At 40.0% G+C, this 14,734-nt stretch overlaps 1 protein-coding gene across 4 annotated transcripts in view; it reads right to left on the minus strand.

The window, feature by feature from the left end:
• Nucleotides 1-908: 908 nt before the first annotated feature.
• The window catches only part of LOC103724578 (nesprin-1-like), a 17,385-nt gene continuing 3,559 nt past the window's right edge, over nucleotides 909-14,734 (minus strand). The window contains exons 3-10 of one of the 4 annotated variants that reach the window (XM_008821685.2): nucleotides 12,040-12,213; nucleotides 8,549-8,680; nucleotides 7,137-7,333; nucleotides 5,759-5,891; nucleotides 5,199-5,381; nucleotides 3,474-3,623; nucleotides 2,122-2,298; nucleotides 909-1,087 (exon numbers count right to left, since the gene is read on the minus strand). In XM_008821685.2, coding sequence (XP_008819907.2) covers nucleotides 911-1,087; nucleotides 2,122-2,298; nucleotides 3,474-3,623; nucleotides 5,199-5,381; nucleotides 5,759-5,891; nucleotides 7,137-7,333; nucleotides 8,549-8,680; nucleotides 12,040-12,213 — 1,323 coding nt within the window. In that variant the 3' untranslated portion in view covers nucleotides 909-910. Of the gene's footprint in view, nucleotides 1,088-2,121; nucleotides 2,299-3,473; nucleotides 3,624-5,198; nucleotides 5,382-5,758; nucleotides 5,892-7,136; nucleotides 7,334-8,548; nucleotides 8,681-12,039; nucleotides 12,226-14,734 lie in introns of all 4 variants that reach the window. The other 3 variants (XM_029557954.1, XM_029557956.1, XM_029557955.1) reach the window with 3 other exon arrangements.

The raw sequence follows: 14,734 nt of genomic DNA on the forward strand, positions 1-14,734 counted from the left end.
TCGAGGCAGGGTCTCTCACTTGAAAACAGAGTGTGCTGATTCTGTCCTATAACTAGGCAGCATGCTTTGGGGATTCCTTTGTCTCTATTTCCTGGATGTGTGGGGTACCAGACCTACTCAGCTTTTGTGCGGGTTCTAGGGAATCCAACTGGGTTGTCAAAGTTGCACGACAAGACTTTGCCCACTGAGCCATGTCCTCAGCCCCTATACCAACATCTTTAAGAAAAAATAAAAGGAATTCAGGCAAATATATGAATGTATCCAAAATGGTGTCAAGACTGAAATCTTAGGGCCAGTATATGGGATTCGAGCTTGTCTGTCTACTCATGTATGTATTTGATTATTTTAAAATCTCAAAACTTTAAAAACAGGCGATAAAGCCCAATATGTTAAAAAGAACTAACAGGGCATGATGGTGCATGACGGTAATCCCAGTACTCAGAGGGCTGAGGCAGGAGAACTCCAGGTTCAAGGCCATCGGCCATCATGTAGTAAGACCCTGTTTTTCAACAACAAACAAATACAATAAAAAAACTACTATCTGGCTCATGCAATATGTCACATGTCACCAAATGCAACTCTTTTAAAAAAATATTTCATGGACTGGAGAGATGGCTCCACTCCACAGTTAAGCACACTTGCTGTTCTTGCACAGGACCTGCGTTCAGTTCCCAGCACCCATATGGCAGCTAACAACCATCCTTAGCTCTAGTTCTAGGGGACCTGATACCCTCTTCTGGCCTCTGTGGGCCCTGCACATGTGTGGTACACTCACATCCATGCAGGCAAAACACTTAATACAATAAAATTAAAAATAACTAACTAAATAAAATTTAAACATATTTAACTCATCACACCCAGAACCAGTGAGCCCTTCTACACAGGCCATGAAGCTGTGCGGCAGCTCATGTTAGATAACCGGACATGTTACCTGACAATCTTTTAACGCATTCTGGACAGAAGTTTGATCACCAATTTCATGCTGTTGTCTCAGTTTCTTTTCCTGTGTGTTAAGCCAAGTTTTCAAACACTGTATATTATTTTCATATTCTGACCAAGACTCCAACAAGCCTTCCAACAGCTGGATCTGAACAAAGAGAAAGAAATGAAATCTGAAATTTTATTTCAAATTCAAACCATTGCATATGAATGACCCAACACTATTTCTTCTAAGCTAAGAATTCTTGAGAGAGTAATCAGGTATTAGAGGGAATTTGCTTAAAGTACATTGTATAAGTTCATGAAAATGGCCTTACATAACTTAGTATAACAAAATTAAGACTAAAATTTAAAAAAGAGAATTCTTTAAAATAAAGTTTGTTGTGTATATACATTAAGAAAATGAATTTACCAAATTTTAACCAATGACTATTGAAGCGAGGAAGAAAGGACTATGGTGAACCTGAGGTGAAAGGAAGAGAAATTAAGCATCTTAAAAATAAAATAAAAAAACATGAGGAGCTGGAGAGATGGCCCTGCGGTTAAGAGCATTGGCTGCTCTTGCAGAGGACTTGGGTTTTGTTCCCAGCACCCACATGGTGGCTAATAACTATCCCTAACTCCAGTTCCAACAGATCTGATACCCTCTTCTGACCTCTGTAAGCATTACACGACATGAGTACACTTACATACATGCAGGCAAAACACTCATACACACAAGAAAAAAATAAATAAGACTTAAAAACCAGAAACAGGGGGCTGGAGAGGCTCAGTGGTTAAGAGCACTGGCTGCTCTTACAGAGGACTGGGGTTCGAATCTCAGCACCCACATGGCAGCTAAAAACCATCTGTAACTCCAGTTCCAGGGGCTCTGGCATCCTCCTCTGTCTTCTGTGGGTATTGCACAAGACAAGTCCACTTACATGCAGACAACACTCATACACATAAAATTAGAATAAAAATCATAAAGAAAAAAATCAGAAACATGAAATACACAGAGGGCAGGCTGCATAAGACCAGACCAGGACCAAAGAAATCCAGATCTAGGCAACCCTCAGTGTCAGCATGGGAAGATCTGTCATGCCCTCTGCAGCTACTCTGCTTGCAAAATGTGTTTTCCTGACAGTGTGTCTGTTCTCAGGAGTTTGTGTCAATATCCTGGTGGCAGGTCACCTGACTCACCTTCTCAGCCACTTGGCCTTGCAGGAGTTGCCAACTTTTATTCATGGCTCCAAGCTGCTCAGCAAAGTCAGTCTTGTCACTGCGCTTGCTTTCTACATCCTGACTGCTGATTTGTAGCACAGATTGATTCACAAAATCTGCTGTCAACTGTTTACAGTTCAGGTCTATCTTGAAACCCTAAAAGAGAGATGAGAGAATCACACCACAAGGTTGCATGTGTATTTTTCCAGGAGGTGGAAAGCCTTTCAGAGCCTTCATGTGACTGTTATCACTCCCAACACTTCATCCAAATGATACAATTTGTGTTTCTTCACATGACCTGTTATATTGACAAAACATCATGACCAACACAACTTGTAGGTGGAAAGCTTATCGGGCTTATGGTTTCAGAGGGTTAAGAGTCTATCATGCTGGGGAAGGCCTGACAGGAGGTCATTGGAACAGAAAGCTGAGAACTCATTATCTTTAAACATGCACAGGAAGCAGAGTGAGAAAAGCCAGAAGTGGGCAAGGCTATAAACTCTCAAAGCTCACCCCCAGTGACGAGGTTCCTCTAGCAGGGCTACACTTCCTAATCCTCCACAAACACTGCCATCAATCTGGATCAAGTATTCAGATACCTAGAGCCTATGGGGGAGATCCTTCATTCAAATCACCACACGTATCATGTTAGGAACTTGTATATGCTTATAAAATTATACACAGCTAATATATGCAGAATACATAGAATTGGGTAAATTCAACCTTTCTATAAAATATTTATAAATGTAATACTTTTATAATTTTTATGACTTTTTTAAAGCAAAAAAAATTATTCAGAGTTACTCCTAATGCTGGACTACTTTTCTGTGTGCTGGAGTTGAAGAAGAAAAGGCCCCCCCATGGCTCAGATATTTGAATGTTTCATCCCAAGCTGGTGGTACTGTTTGAGGAGGTTACAAATCCTTTAAGAGGTAGAACTTTATGAAGGAAGTACATCACTGGGGGTGAGCTTTGGGTTTTCTAGCTGGCCCCACTTCCTGTTCGCTCTCTCTCTGCTTCCTGTGAACACAGGATATGATCAGCCAACGTCTTGCTCCTGTTGTTGTGCCTTCCCCACCATGATGGACTGTATCCCCCTGGAACTGTAAGCCAAAGTAAATTCTTCCCTAAGGTGCTTTTGGTCATGGCATTTTATCACAGCAGCAGACAAGCAACCAATACACTGTGCCTATAACTAAGAATTCTGGTTTTGATTTTTGAATATCTGTCTACTGCATTTGGAATATATACAATGCAAGTTCTAGTTTAAGTATCTGAACACTTTCAAATAAAATAGGTTAAGTATGTGAAAAATGCAAAATGTCAATTACCTTATATTTCTGAAGGTATTCATGAACTGCCTCATAACCTATTACATTTTTTATGTTCTCTTCATCCTTCCTGATAACACTTTCCATTAGTGAAATCCAACTCATGACCTCAGAAATGGCATGGCGGGATGGCAGCTTGTCCATCTGGAGCTGTCCAGGCAGACACAAAATGAGTCTCTGTGAGTTCAAGGCCAGCCTGGTCTATGTAGTGAGTTCCAGGACAGCTGGGGCTACAGGGAGACCCTGTCTCAAAAAGACAAAAAAACAAAAAACAAAAACAAAAAATAGAACATGGCCATACCATGCATTCTTGTAACCCTGAAGTTAGGGGATTGAGATAGACAGATACTGTGAACTCAGTGACCAGCCAGCCTCATCAAAATGGTGAACTTGGGTTTAGTGAGAGACGTCTGAAGGGAATAAGGTGGAGAGTAATACAGGAAGACACCTTATGCCTTCCTCTGGCCTTTGTATGTGGGTACATGGGTGCACATGCATATACACACACTGCGCACGTGCATGTGCACACACTCACACAAGTGCATTTTAAAGTTAGTTAGGCCTGACATGTTAGTATATGCCTATAATCTCAGCACTGGGGAGGTTGAGGCAATAGGATTGAGAGTTCAAGGCCATACTGAACTATTTTACCAGTCCCAGGCCAGCGTGGGCTACATAATCAGACCTTATCTCAGAGAGAAACAGAGAGAGAGAGAGAGAGAGAGAGAGAGAGAGAGAGAGAGAGAGAGTGGGAGAGATGATTCAGTGGTTAAGAGCACTGGCTGCTCTTCCAGAGGACCAGGGATGGGTTTTCAGCACCCATACAATGGCTAACAGTTAACTTTAACTCCAGTTCCAGGAGATCTGATGCCCTCTTCTGGCCTCTAAGGGTATTGTATGACATGGGTGTACTTATTATATACACGCAGGTAAAACATTCATGTACATAAAATAAAAATTTATATAAACACATAAGTAAATATGTAAACATTTATAGATCAAATTCTATGTGGTGTTGAAAGGCAGATAAACGTGGAATTGATCCTCCCTTCTATGAATGTATAACTGATCATAGAGAAACAGCCTGTATATTAAAAATATTTGCCATACCTGATCCACAGTGATGAATGTTAAAGAGACAAAAGGATAACAATTTTCCAGGGTTTCAGGGGAGTTAAGACACACTTCCAAAAGAGGAATCCAGTCCTGAATAATGATGTCTATTCAATGTCCAGTCCCAAATATAATGGCAGAACCACAAGGCTGTGATGTAACCTAATGATGCTATAACAATCTGCTTTTGTTGAGCACATGCTAACGTTTGAATAGTGACAAAATGTCCCAAAGATAGACATCCCAGAGTGTATCCCTGCTATAAATGATGCATAACTACCCAAATGGAAGATGTTTCACACTTGCTATAGATTTCTGTAACTTTGTATAAGTATCCACAGTTTATTCACAAAATCCAGTTTAAATAACATAAATGATTCTAACACACACACACACACACACACAATGTGGGGGTTCACTGTGGGAAGAAATCCTGTGTGGGAATGAGATTTTCCAAAATGGTTCATTTTTAATATGTAATATATTAGCAAAGAGAAAAGACAAGTCTGAGTTAATGCTGATTAATATTTGTGAGCAAAATCAAATTAACTTGATTTTGCATTATATGGTTTAGATCAATCATTATCAAATAAACTACCCCCATCTCCATACCTGGTGGAGCTTCTCCTGTACGGCAGGAATATTCGTCAGTAGTTTAGTCCACTGGCTGTCCATGCGGGACAGCTCAGCACGAAGGGCAGCTGTGTCCACTTTCTTTAACCTGAGAAGTTGATTTCCAGTGCTCATGACTGATGATTTCAGGGAAGATTTGGCATCTACTTCCTTAGAGAACTCCTAAAAAAAAAAAAAAAATGTAGCAGTGTTCAATTAGGACTAAATGGCTAGACTTTCCGTTTAAGAATAGAGGCCAACCTAGTGCACAGAGCAATTTCCTCCACATCTTAAGGAGACTATAATGTGAAATATTTTGGAGGAAAGTAAAAACAGTATGCCTTTGCCGCCCCCCCCGCCATGCTCAGGATAGTTAACCTGTTACTTGAAAACTACTTGAAAGAAGTAAGGTTGAGCCCCACACAGTTAATAACAGAAAGTTCACTACAACTTAGCCTATTTGCTATGTCTGTTGACACCCAACTTCCTTTATACTGGCCCACAGGTCAGGTCTGAGGAAAAAAAAAAATTAGTCAAATGTCTTAAGTTCTCAGACTCACAAGGAAAGCATTGAGATGATCACGGACCATTTTGAGTTCTTGTGGGACTGTCACAGATTGCTGAGTCCAGAATGAGAGCCTTTCCTTCGCAGACTGCAACCAGTGACTCAGATCTGAAGACTCACTTTGATACCTATAAGCATAGTAAAGACTCGTTTAGTGATCCAACCCCTTTTGTCTTCTGCCAGTTAAAACAAGAGACCCAAAAGATTCATAAGAAAAGTGCATGAGACTGATGCTCCAAGATCTTTTCTCTTAATATCTACATCTTGATTAATCTGTCCTGGGTTTTAATTCTAGGCCGAAAACAAGAACGTCTTTCTCTTTCTTTGCATTGATTCTGTAGAGAAATAACAGGCGATGGCTATGAAAAGCTGTTTGAAATAAAGGTAGCATAGAGACTGTGTTTCATTCCATAAAATTCAAATATCCATGTCCCTTGAATGCTTCCTGCCATGGTCTCTGTTTGAAGCATTCCCCACAGCCTCATTTGTGGAAGCTTTGGTCCACAGTTGGAGGAGCTATTTTGGGAGGAGATGGAAACCCAGAGCATTGGAGTGGAGAGGAACTAGAGGAATGACATCACAGAGAGGAGCTTCTGATGGTTATCATGCATCTGGCCTTTTCCTGTTTCTCTCTTCTTCCTCTAAGATGAACAGCCTCCTTTGTCATATGTTCTTGCCACTGTAATAGTCTATCTTGCCCCAGGATCTAAAACAACAGATCCAGCTGACCTTGAACTGAAACCTCTAAAATATGAGCCAAAATGAATATTTCCATCTGTTAGAAATTGTTTTTTTTAAAAATATTTTATTTATTATTTTTTATATGTGTATGCATGTATTGCCTGCAAGTAGATAAGTGCACACATGTTGTACAATGCCCACGGAGGACAGAAGAGGCTGTCGGATCCCCTGGGACTGGAGTCACAGACAGTTGTTAGCTGCCATGTGGGTGCTGGGATTCAAGCCAGGGTCTTCCGCAAAAACAGCCAGTGTTAACTACTGAGCCATCTCTCCAGCCCCCAGAAACTGTTTTTTTCTCAAGTATTTGTAATAGCAATGAAAGCCCCATTGTCCTTGAGAAGCAACCCTTTAATCACCATTTTTTCTGTCTCTCCTTTTTACAGTGACCAGGCAAGGTGGAGGAGGGTGGGAGAGGTGAAAACACAAAGGTTGCTGCATTATGCTCCTTTCTCCCTGATAGTTTTAATTCTATGTTTACATGAACGGAACCAACCAGGAGCCTTCCAGTTGTCTTTATCTTCCAAACTGTCATTTTCCGAATGCGCATATCATTTCTGGGCCCAGCATTCCTTAGTTTTATTAACACACCGCACCAATTATCTAAACATTATGCCAAATATGCTTCCTGTTACCTGGTCCAGTGTTTCAATATGGTCTCCAGTCTGTGGAGTTCCTTGGACACTTTGTTGGCATTATTGAGCCAGCGCTCTCCAAGTTGATTGAGCTGACTTTCAAGATCTGAACAGCTGACAGACATCAGAAATCGTTTTCCATTGTCTGACACTTGGTATAATATGGGCTGGTATTCATTAAGGCTGGATTTTAAATGCTAAAATGATTGATTGACAGTATTGTGTTAAAAATTTGGCTATTTAATTTTTTTTGTCCTTGAGAATTAAATTTCTCTGATCTTTACAACATTGCTATGATCTGTTATCCACACACAAATTATATTCACTCAGCAACTCTGAAAACTTGAAGATGTACATGTTTTACTTTTATTTTCATTTTGTTAGTAACTTTAAGTGTATTTACAACTGTCAAACTTAATTATCTCAAGAATACTGTGACAACAATATAAACTACAGGAAATGCTCAGTGGAGGTTTGGTGAAAATGATTTGAAAGCTTTCAAAAAGAGCTTTCTTGTTACAAAAAGACATTTGTTTTCTATTCTCTATCATCCACCTACCTATCAACTATCTATCTATCTATCTATCTATCTATCTATCTATCTATCTATCTATCTATCTATCTATCTATCTATCTATCTATCTATCTATCTATCTATCTATCTATCTATCTATCTATCTATCTATCTATCTATCTATCTATCTATCTATCTATCTATCTATCTATCTATCTATCTATCTATCTATCTATCTATCTATCTATCTATCTATCTATCTATCTATCTATCTATCTATCTATCTATCTATCTATCTATCTATCTATCTATCTATCTATCTATCTATCTATCTATCTATCTATCTATCTATCTATCTATCTATCCATCTATCTGCTAGCTAGATAGCTAGCTATCATCTATCTCCTATATATCATCTATCTATCATCTATCATCAATCATCTAATTATTTGCAGGACTGAGGTTCTAACTCAGAGTCTCATCTTGTTAGGCAGGTACTCTATGCCTACCATTGAGCAACAGCCCAGCCCAAGAAAGATTTAAAAAAATAAGAAACAGTGATTAAACTCAGTGGGTCGCACTGAAAAAGAAGACATGCAAAGGAGGAGAATTTGGGAAGAAGGTTCTGCCTGAGATGGAGGGGATGAGAAAGAAGAACTGGAGAGGGGAAACTAAAATTCACGATATAAATGTATGAAACTGTCAAACAACATTTAAAAATAAAAACCTCATAATATAAATAATACAAATACAATCTGTGTCTATAAATGCCAATAACTCTAAGGAAAAGTATTTAATGGAATATTTCACCACAAGCTTGTTAAATTCTGTTAAAATTACTGGCAAATTTCTAAGAGAAATGTTGTCACTCATAACAAGGCACCCTTGGGATCCTGACCTGGTAGAGGCTTGTCCTTTTCTTGAGTCTGTCCTCACTCTCCTCCACCAGGCCGACACTCAGGATGCTGTTTTCCACCGCCTCCAGCTGTCTGCTGAGCGCCTGTAGATCCTCATCCAGATGGGACCACGTCTAGAAACACAACATTAGTTGCTATAATCCCAGCACTAGGGAGGCTGGCAGGAAGATCAAGAGTTCAGGAGTTCAAGGGCAGCAAGACCAGGTTTCAGAAAAACAAAAACAAAAGCACAACCAAAAAAGGAAGAGTATTCCTCTTTTTAGTATAAAATGTATACTTGATTTGCAAACTTTTTTTTTTCTATGTCAGGGGAGGGTCGTTGGTTCTTACTTTGGTTAGGTATAAAGAAAGGAATGCAGTGATGACCTTTCCAGGCATCCTGAATGGGCACAGGAGTTCAGGAGTTCAAGGGCAGCAAGACCAGGTTTCAGAAAAACAAAAACAAAAGCACAACCAAAAAAGGAAGAGTATTCCTCTTTTCAGTATAAAATGTATACTTGATTTGCAAACTTTTTTCAAGCTATGTCAGGGGACTTTGGTTGATGCTTGCTTTGGGAAGCTGTAAAGAAAGGAATGCAGTGATGACCTTTCCAGGCATCCTGAATGGGCACAGTGTCTGCAACCAAACTAGCTGTATGGGTCAGTTACTAAACTTACTAAACTTCTCTGAAATCTTTCCCCAGATAAGCTTTAAATGAGAATGCTGTTTACAGTGTACATGGTATCTGGCATGCATGGCTCATTCTTTATCACATGAAGGGTTTAAGTAAAAGAGATGAATGTGTTTGCTCTTCACATAGCAAGTAAATATAACACATTTGAAAATAAAACTTAAAATATAAACAAAATACAACTATGAATATCTAGTGTAGATATTTTTATTCAAGAAAAATGCCAACATTTCTATATTTTTATTTATCTATTTATTTTTTGTATGTGTTTAGTGTGTGTGTGTGTGTGTGTGTGTGTGTGTGTGTGTGCGTTTGGTCTGCATGTGAGTGTTAGCCCAAAGCAAGTGTCTCCCTCGATCACTTTCTAGCATAATTACTGAGGCAGGTTCTCTGGTTGAACCCAGAGCTCATCAATTCCAGCTAGTCTAGTTGGCCATCTTGCCACAGCAATCCCCTTCTTCTAACTTCTGGTTGTTGGACTTATAGGTGATTCCATCCTACAAGATTTTACACAGTTTTGGAAATCTAACCTCTGACCCTCATGCTTGCAAAGCAAGTACTGCATCAACTGAGCCATTTACTCAGTCCCAAGAGATAAATTATTGCTAAATTATGATTTCATTTTATTTAAAACAAGAAAAACTATTTTTAAATCAATTGAAGTCTTTCCCAATAATATATATAGCAAGTGTCACAGTTTCCTGTGCATGTTTATTTTACAGTGCAGTCCGAGTGGCAAGTGGACCTAACAGTAAACATCCATTCTTTTTCCAACATACTTATTTTTCTTCAGGCAGTGTGCAAGGCCTAGGGACCCTAGCAGTAAATAAAAGACACACCCCACTTTTTTCTTGAAGCTTATATTCCAGTGAAGAGACAGAGGCGATCCATAATAAAAGAAAAATTTTAAATGTAAATGTTGAGTTGAGCTTAGAGGGAATGCCTGGGTGGTAGTCATGTGTCTGCAGTTAAATTATGTGTTCAAGTGAATCTCACTGAGAAACACATTCCAGGTGATAAAACCAGACAGACGTGGTGACTGCTGATTTTGTTATTAATCAATCATGTGCCTTGCTAAAACATTGCTCCCAAAGCCAATCCTCAAAGAGGGATCTACAATATACCTTACAGGGTTATGATAAAGTTTGATAGGTTCATATAAATGTCCTTAGCTGACAGACTGATAGACCACTGAACAGTTGATATTATGATAAGGGCTTCAAATATTAATAACAAATTTAACTCTAAAATATAATAATACATTGGGGAATTCCATGTCTAGAGTTTGGAGTTAGAGTTATAATAATGTTGGCCCAGGGATGAAGATATATTTAGAAAAATATAAAGATGAATTATAGCCCATGAGATAGGCTGGTTAATGCTGAAGAGTGAGTGAAGGCTATAAAGGGAAGAAACATTTTAGCCATTAAACTTCCATGGAAAGAGGAAGCGAACTGAAACAGTTTAGGACAACTGACCCGATCACTAAACAAGGACGGGGGTTGATCTATCAGTGACATCTTACCCAGAGTTCTTCAGCTGATTGGTTAGCCTTTGTGGAACACCTATTTGGTATTCAAGGTAATATACTTATGGTGAAGCTAAGACTCAATCCAATCCTCTCTGAATCTAGAGCAGTGACCTGCAAACTCTTTCCAACAATACACCACATAGAAAATATTTTCAGCTTTGGGGATCATACAGTAACTACTGCAACTAGTCACATCTGCCCACTGGGTGAAGGCAGCTCTAGATTAACATGCAAATTGATAAAACTATTATGTTCAAATAAGCTTTACCAAAAAGCAGGCTACATTTGGCCCATGGGTCAATTCCTGTTCTAGAATAAGAATCCTGGCGGTAAATGACTGCCTTCTTCCTATCTATAAGAGTTAGTGTTTAAAATGCTTTATCCTGCCTGCTGTGAAAATGTCTCTCTGTGTTCTGATTGCCAGTTGCTTGTCAGTTCTCTCACTGGGCCAGTGAGAGCAGAGTCCTGGGAATATTTTTGTGTTCCCTGTGCCTGGGAATCTGGTGGCTACTTGATAAATAAATATTTCATTCCTTCATTTGTGAGGAATGAATGAACAGGGGTGACTAACAGAACAAGGGAATGGGATTTCTCAGTAGCCTTCTGGAACAGGCAGAACAGGGCATTCTGACCTATAACTAAGAACATCATACATAACAGGCGAATAGGAGATGGTGAGCTGCCCAATGTGAGTACTGAGCTGCCCAGTGTGGGTACTGGGAACCAAACTTGGGTTTTCTGCAAGAGCAACAAATACCACTCTGACTGCTGAATCATTTCTCCAGCCCCTGGGATACTGTTTGAGGGCATATGAATCCTTCATCCTTTTGCTTCCAGAGCATAAAGATTGGTACCCAGCTGGCTGTCTTCTGGCTTCTAGTGACAGCCTTATCACAAGAACAACTGCACTGGGGACAGAGCCAGGGATGTGCATTTTACATGTTTCATGCTCCTAATCTGGCTTTTAGCTTGAAGACCAAGTCCCTCCCCTGGTCCCACCCCAAGCCTGCCTCATCATGCACACTCTGAGATCAGTATTCATCCATCTGACTTACAATGTAGTACAGCTTATACTGAACATAAATAGGAAGTACAAGGGCAACATAGCAACCTGGAACTATAGGAAAAGTATAATTCTGAGCAAGGTAGCACAGATGACTCTACTTTGAAGTCAGAAAGATGCTGCATGGGCAGTCTCAACTCTAGAATATATTCCAGATGCATACCTCTCTACTTTGAAGTCAGAAAGATGTTGCATAGGCAGTCTCATCTCTAGAATATATTCCAGCTCCACACCTCTCTTGTGAGCCTGCTTCAGCACAGCGGATGCCTGAGCCATCAGTTCTATGTGGAACTGGGTTTCCTTCCCAACTGCAAAGCTGATGGTCTTTCTGAAGAGTGTTTCAGTGAAAATCATATGAGACTCCAGGCCCTGAAAGTATTCCTGCAATATTGGCAGGGGGAGGGGGGGTGATAAAAGGAGGTCAATAGCTCATTCATACATCATCTCAAGATCAGAATTGCTTCAATCCCCAAAGATAACACATCTAATACATAGGGGGACTCATTCAACCCCTTCTAGCCACCTTAGCTCAGCTGTTTCCTGAATGGGATTTCTGGAGACACGAAGCTCTGAGCTCCTGCTAGCCTTCCCTCTTGACCCCACTCAAGTACAACTTGCTTAATAATTGTGCTGGAGACATTAATCACGCATACAAAGTTCTTCATGACTCTCTTTCTCTGTGACCAGCTGCTAAAGGAGACTCTCCAGCCTTCCAACATCGCATTTCACATTCTGAGACCTTTCTGGCTTCCATGACACAGTTACTGACTAACACACCACAATACTGCCCTCCTATGTCCCTCGGACACATTATCTCCATATCCTCATTCTCAGCTGATGTTACCGTATGACACATTCAGTGTCTCTCTTTTCTCCATGTCTGGGCGTGAGCCCAATTTTTTTCAGCTTCCAGAGTATTCGTTTTGTTTATAATTTGTTTGCCAAGCAGAGCTGAACTTATACTATCAAATAGTTTGAATTTCCTTTGTATTTTACCTCCATACAGCAGAATTATGAGAACTATTTTTAAAATGTTATCTTTTATGTAAATAGATTTGGAGGGTGGAGGTGAGCCTCACCCTGTCCCATTTCGTATGCCTGGCATGCATATAATCGAAGAATTGAAAATTGACAATAACAGCCCGCTAACACTGAGTTCTTACTATTTGTTGGGGGCTACATAAACTCTTTACCCTACTCATGGCAGATTTATGCCAACTCTATAGCTCTACTGAATAGTTTTAGTTCCCATTTTACAGACGAGAACAGAAACCAGTTTAACCCAGCTTGCATAAAGTTATACAGTTAGGGGCAACAGAGCAGGGGTTTGAATCTGCATCATGATTGTACCTATGTTCCATACCAACACTATAGACATGATTGTACCTATGTTCCACACAAACACTATAGCGGTCTCCCTCAGAACATGCACTGGACAATAGAAGCTAGATTTAATATCATCATCATCATCATCATCATCATCATTTTGTGCTACTGGAAATCAAAACCATGGTCCCATGTATGATACGAAAGCACGCTACCATTCAGATGTATTCCCAGACCATACTTAAATTTCTTATTTTGAGACAGGCTCTCATTTACTTAGGCTGAACTTTCTCTTTAGCTCTTGAACTTGTAATTCTTTCTGCCTCAGCCTCACAAGTAGCTGGGATTACAGGCTTGGAACACTAAGAACGACATGTAATCATTATTATTAATCAGTCATTATTTGGTAAAATAAAGTTGGAAAAGACATTGGAGGCTATTACAGCCAGCGTGCATCGAGAACGGACCTTCCTTTCAACACAAGCCCATCTCTCTGGATATCTTGGCTGCATTTCCCATGGCCCAAAGGGTCCTCAGTTCAGCAGCAGTGGCAGTGAGGCAGCCCATTCCTTTTAAGCTCTTCTCTTACTGAGTTTTGTTTCTCTGATATTTTCTTACTCATTGATCTTAATTTCCTTCTGGAATAACTCAGAATGATCTTTTATTACTATGGTCAGGTCTGAGAAAAACCAGCTGTGAACTTTAAAGCAGTGTTCTCTCAAAGCCAAATGATAAGGCTTTAATAAATCATAAAACTTTGCACAAAAACCTCCGGGGGGAAAAATAGCAGAAGGCACAATCACCTCCCCAACCCAACAAAATAAGCCACCAGGGAAGTACATAATGGTAGAGTTTTAGAATCATCTATAACCCAGTGGGATTTTTATGTTGTCCTTCAGGGAATTCCCATGGCCTGAGAAACTGGGTTTCTGAACTGCTAAACTTTTCCATGGTCACTGCTAAAAATGCACATGTTCTTTTAGGGAGGGGTGTGTGTATGTAACAGGTATTTCTTTATTAAGGAGCAGTGTCCAAGCTGAACCTGGTTTGGGCATACACTGACGGAGCAATCTCAGGGTTCCCAAGTTTGATGATGTAGTAAAAGGTCCTGACATCCTCAGGACAAATCTCTGAGGCCAACAGCAACTACAGGAGAATGTGCTTAAGAGCCAGGAGAATGGAATGACGCAAGTAGTAAACATCAGCTCATTCCCACAGCTGAGTGGGCAGCTTTACATTCCCAGAGTGGAGCACAGAGTCCTTGCCAGGACAATGGAAGGCAGAGAGAGAACCCAGGGTTAGATGGAAAAGAGGCTCTAAAAGACAACTGTGGGGTCAGGGGGTGGAGGAAACTGGAGAGTTGGCTTAGTGGTTAAGAACACTGGATGTTCTTGCAGAGGACCCAGATTCGATTCCCAGCACCTATATGGTGGCTAACAACTGGCTGTAACTCCAGTTACAGTAAATAATATAACATGAAAAAAAATGTTTGGAGAAAAGTAAAATTAGAGTTTTTATCTCATGTCAGACACCAAGACAATTCATTCTGATTGAAAAATAAAAATTCAGGGCTGGA

This window comes from Nannospalax galili, unplaced genomic scaffold, assembly GCF_000622305.1.
Source record: "Nannospalax galili isolate Female #2095 unplaced genomic scaffold, S.galili_v1.0 scaffold1728, whole genome shotgun sequence".
NCBI classification, from domain to species: Eukaryota; Metazoa; Chordata; class Mammalia; order Rodentia; family Spalacidae; genus Nannospalax; species Nannospalax galili.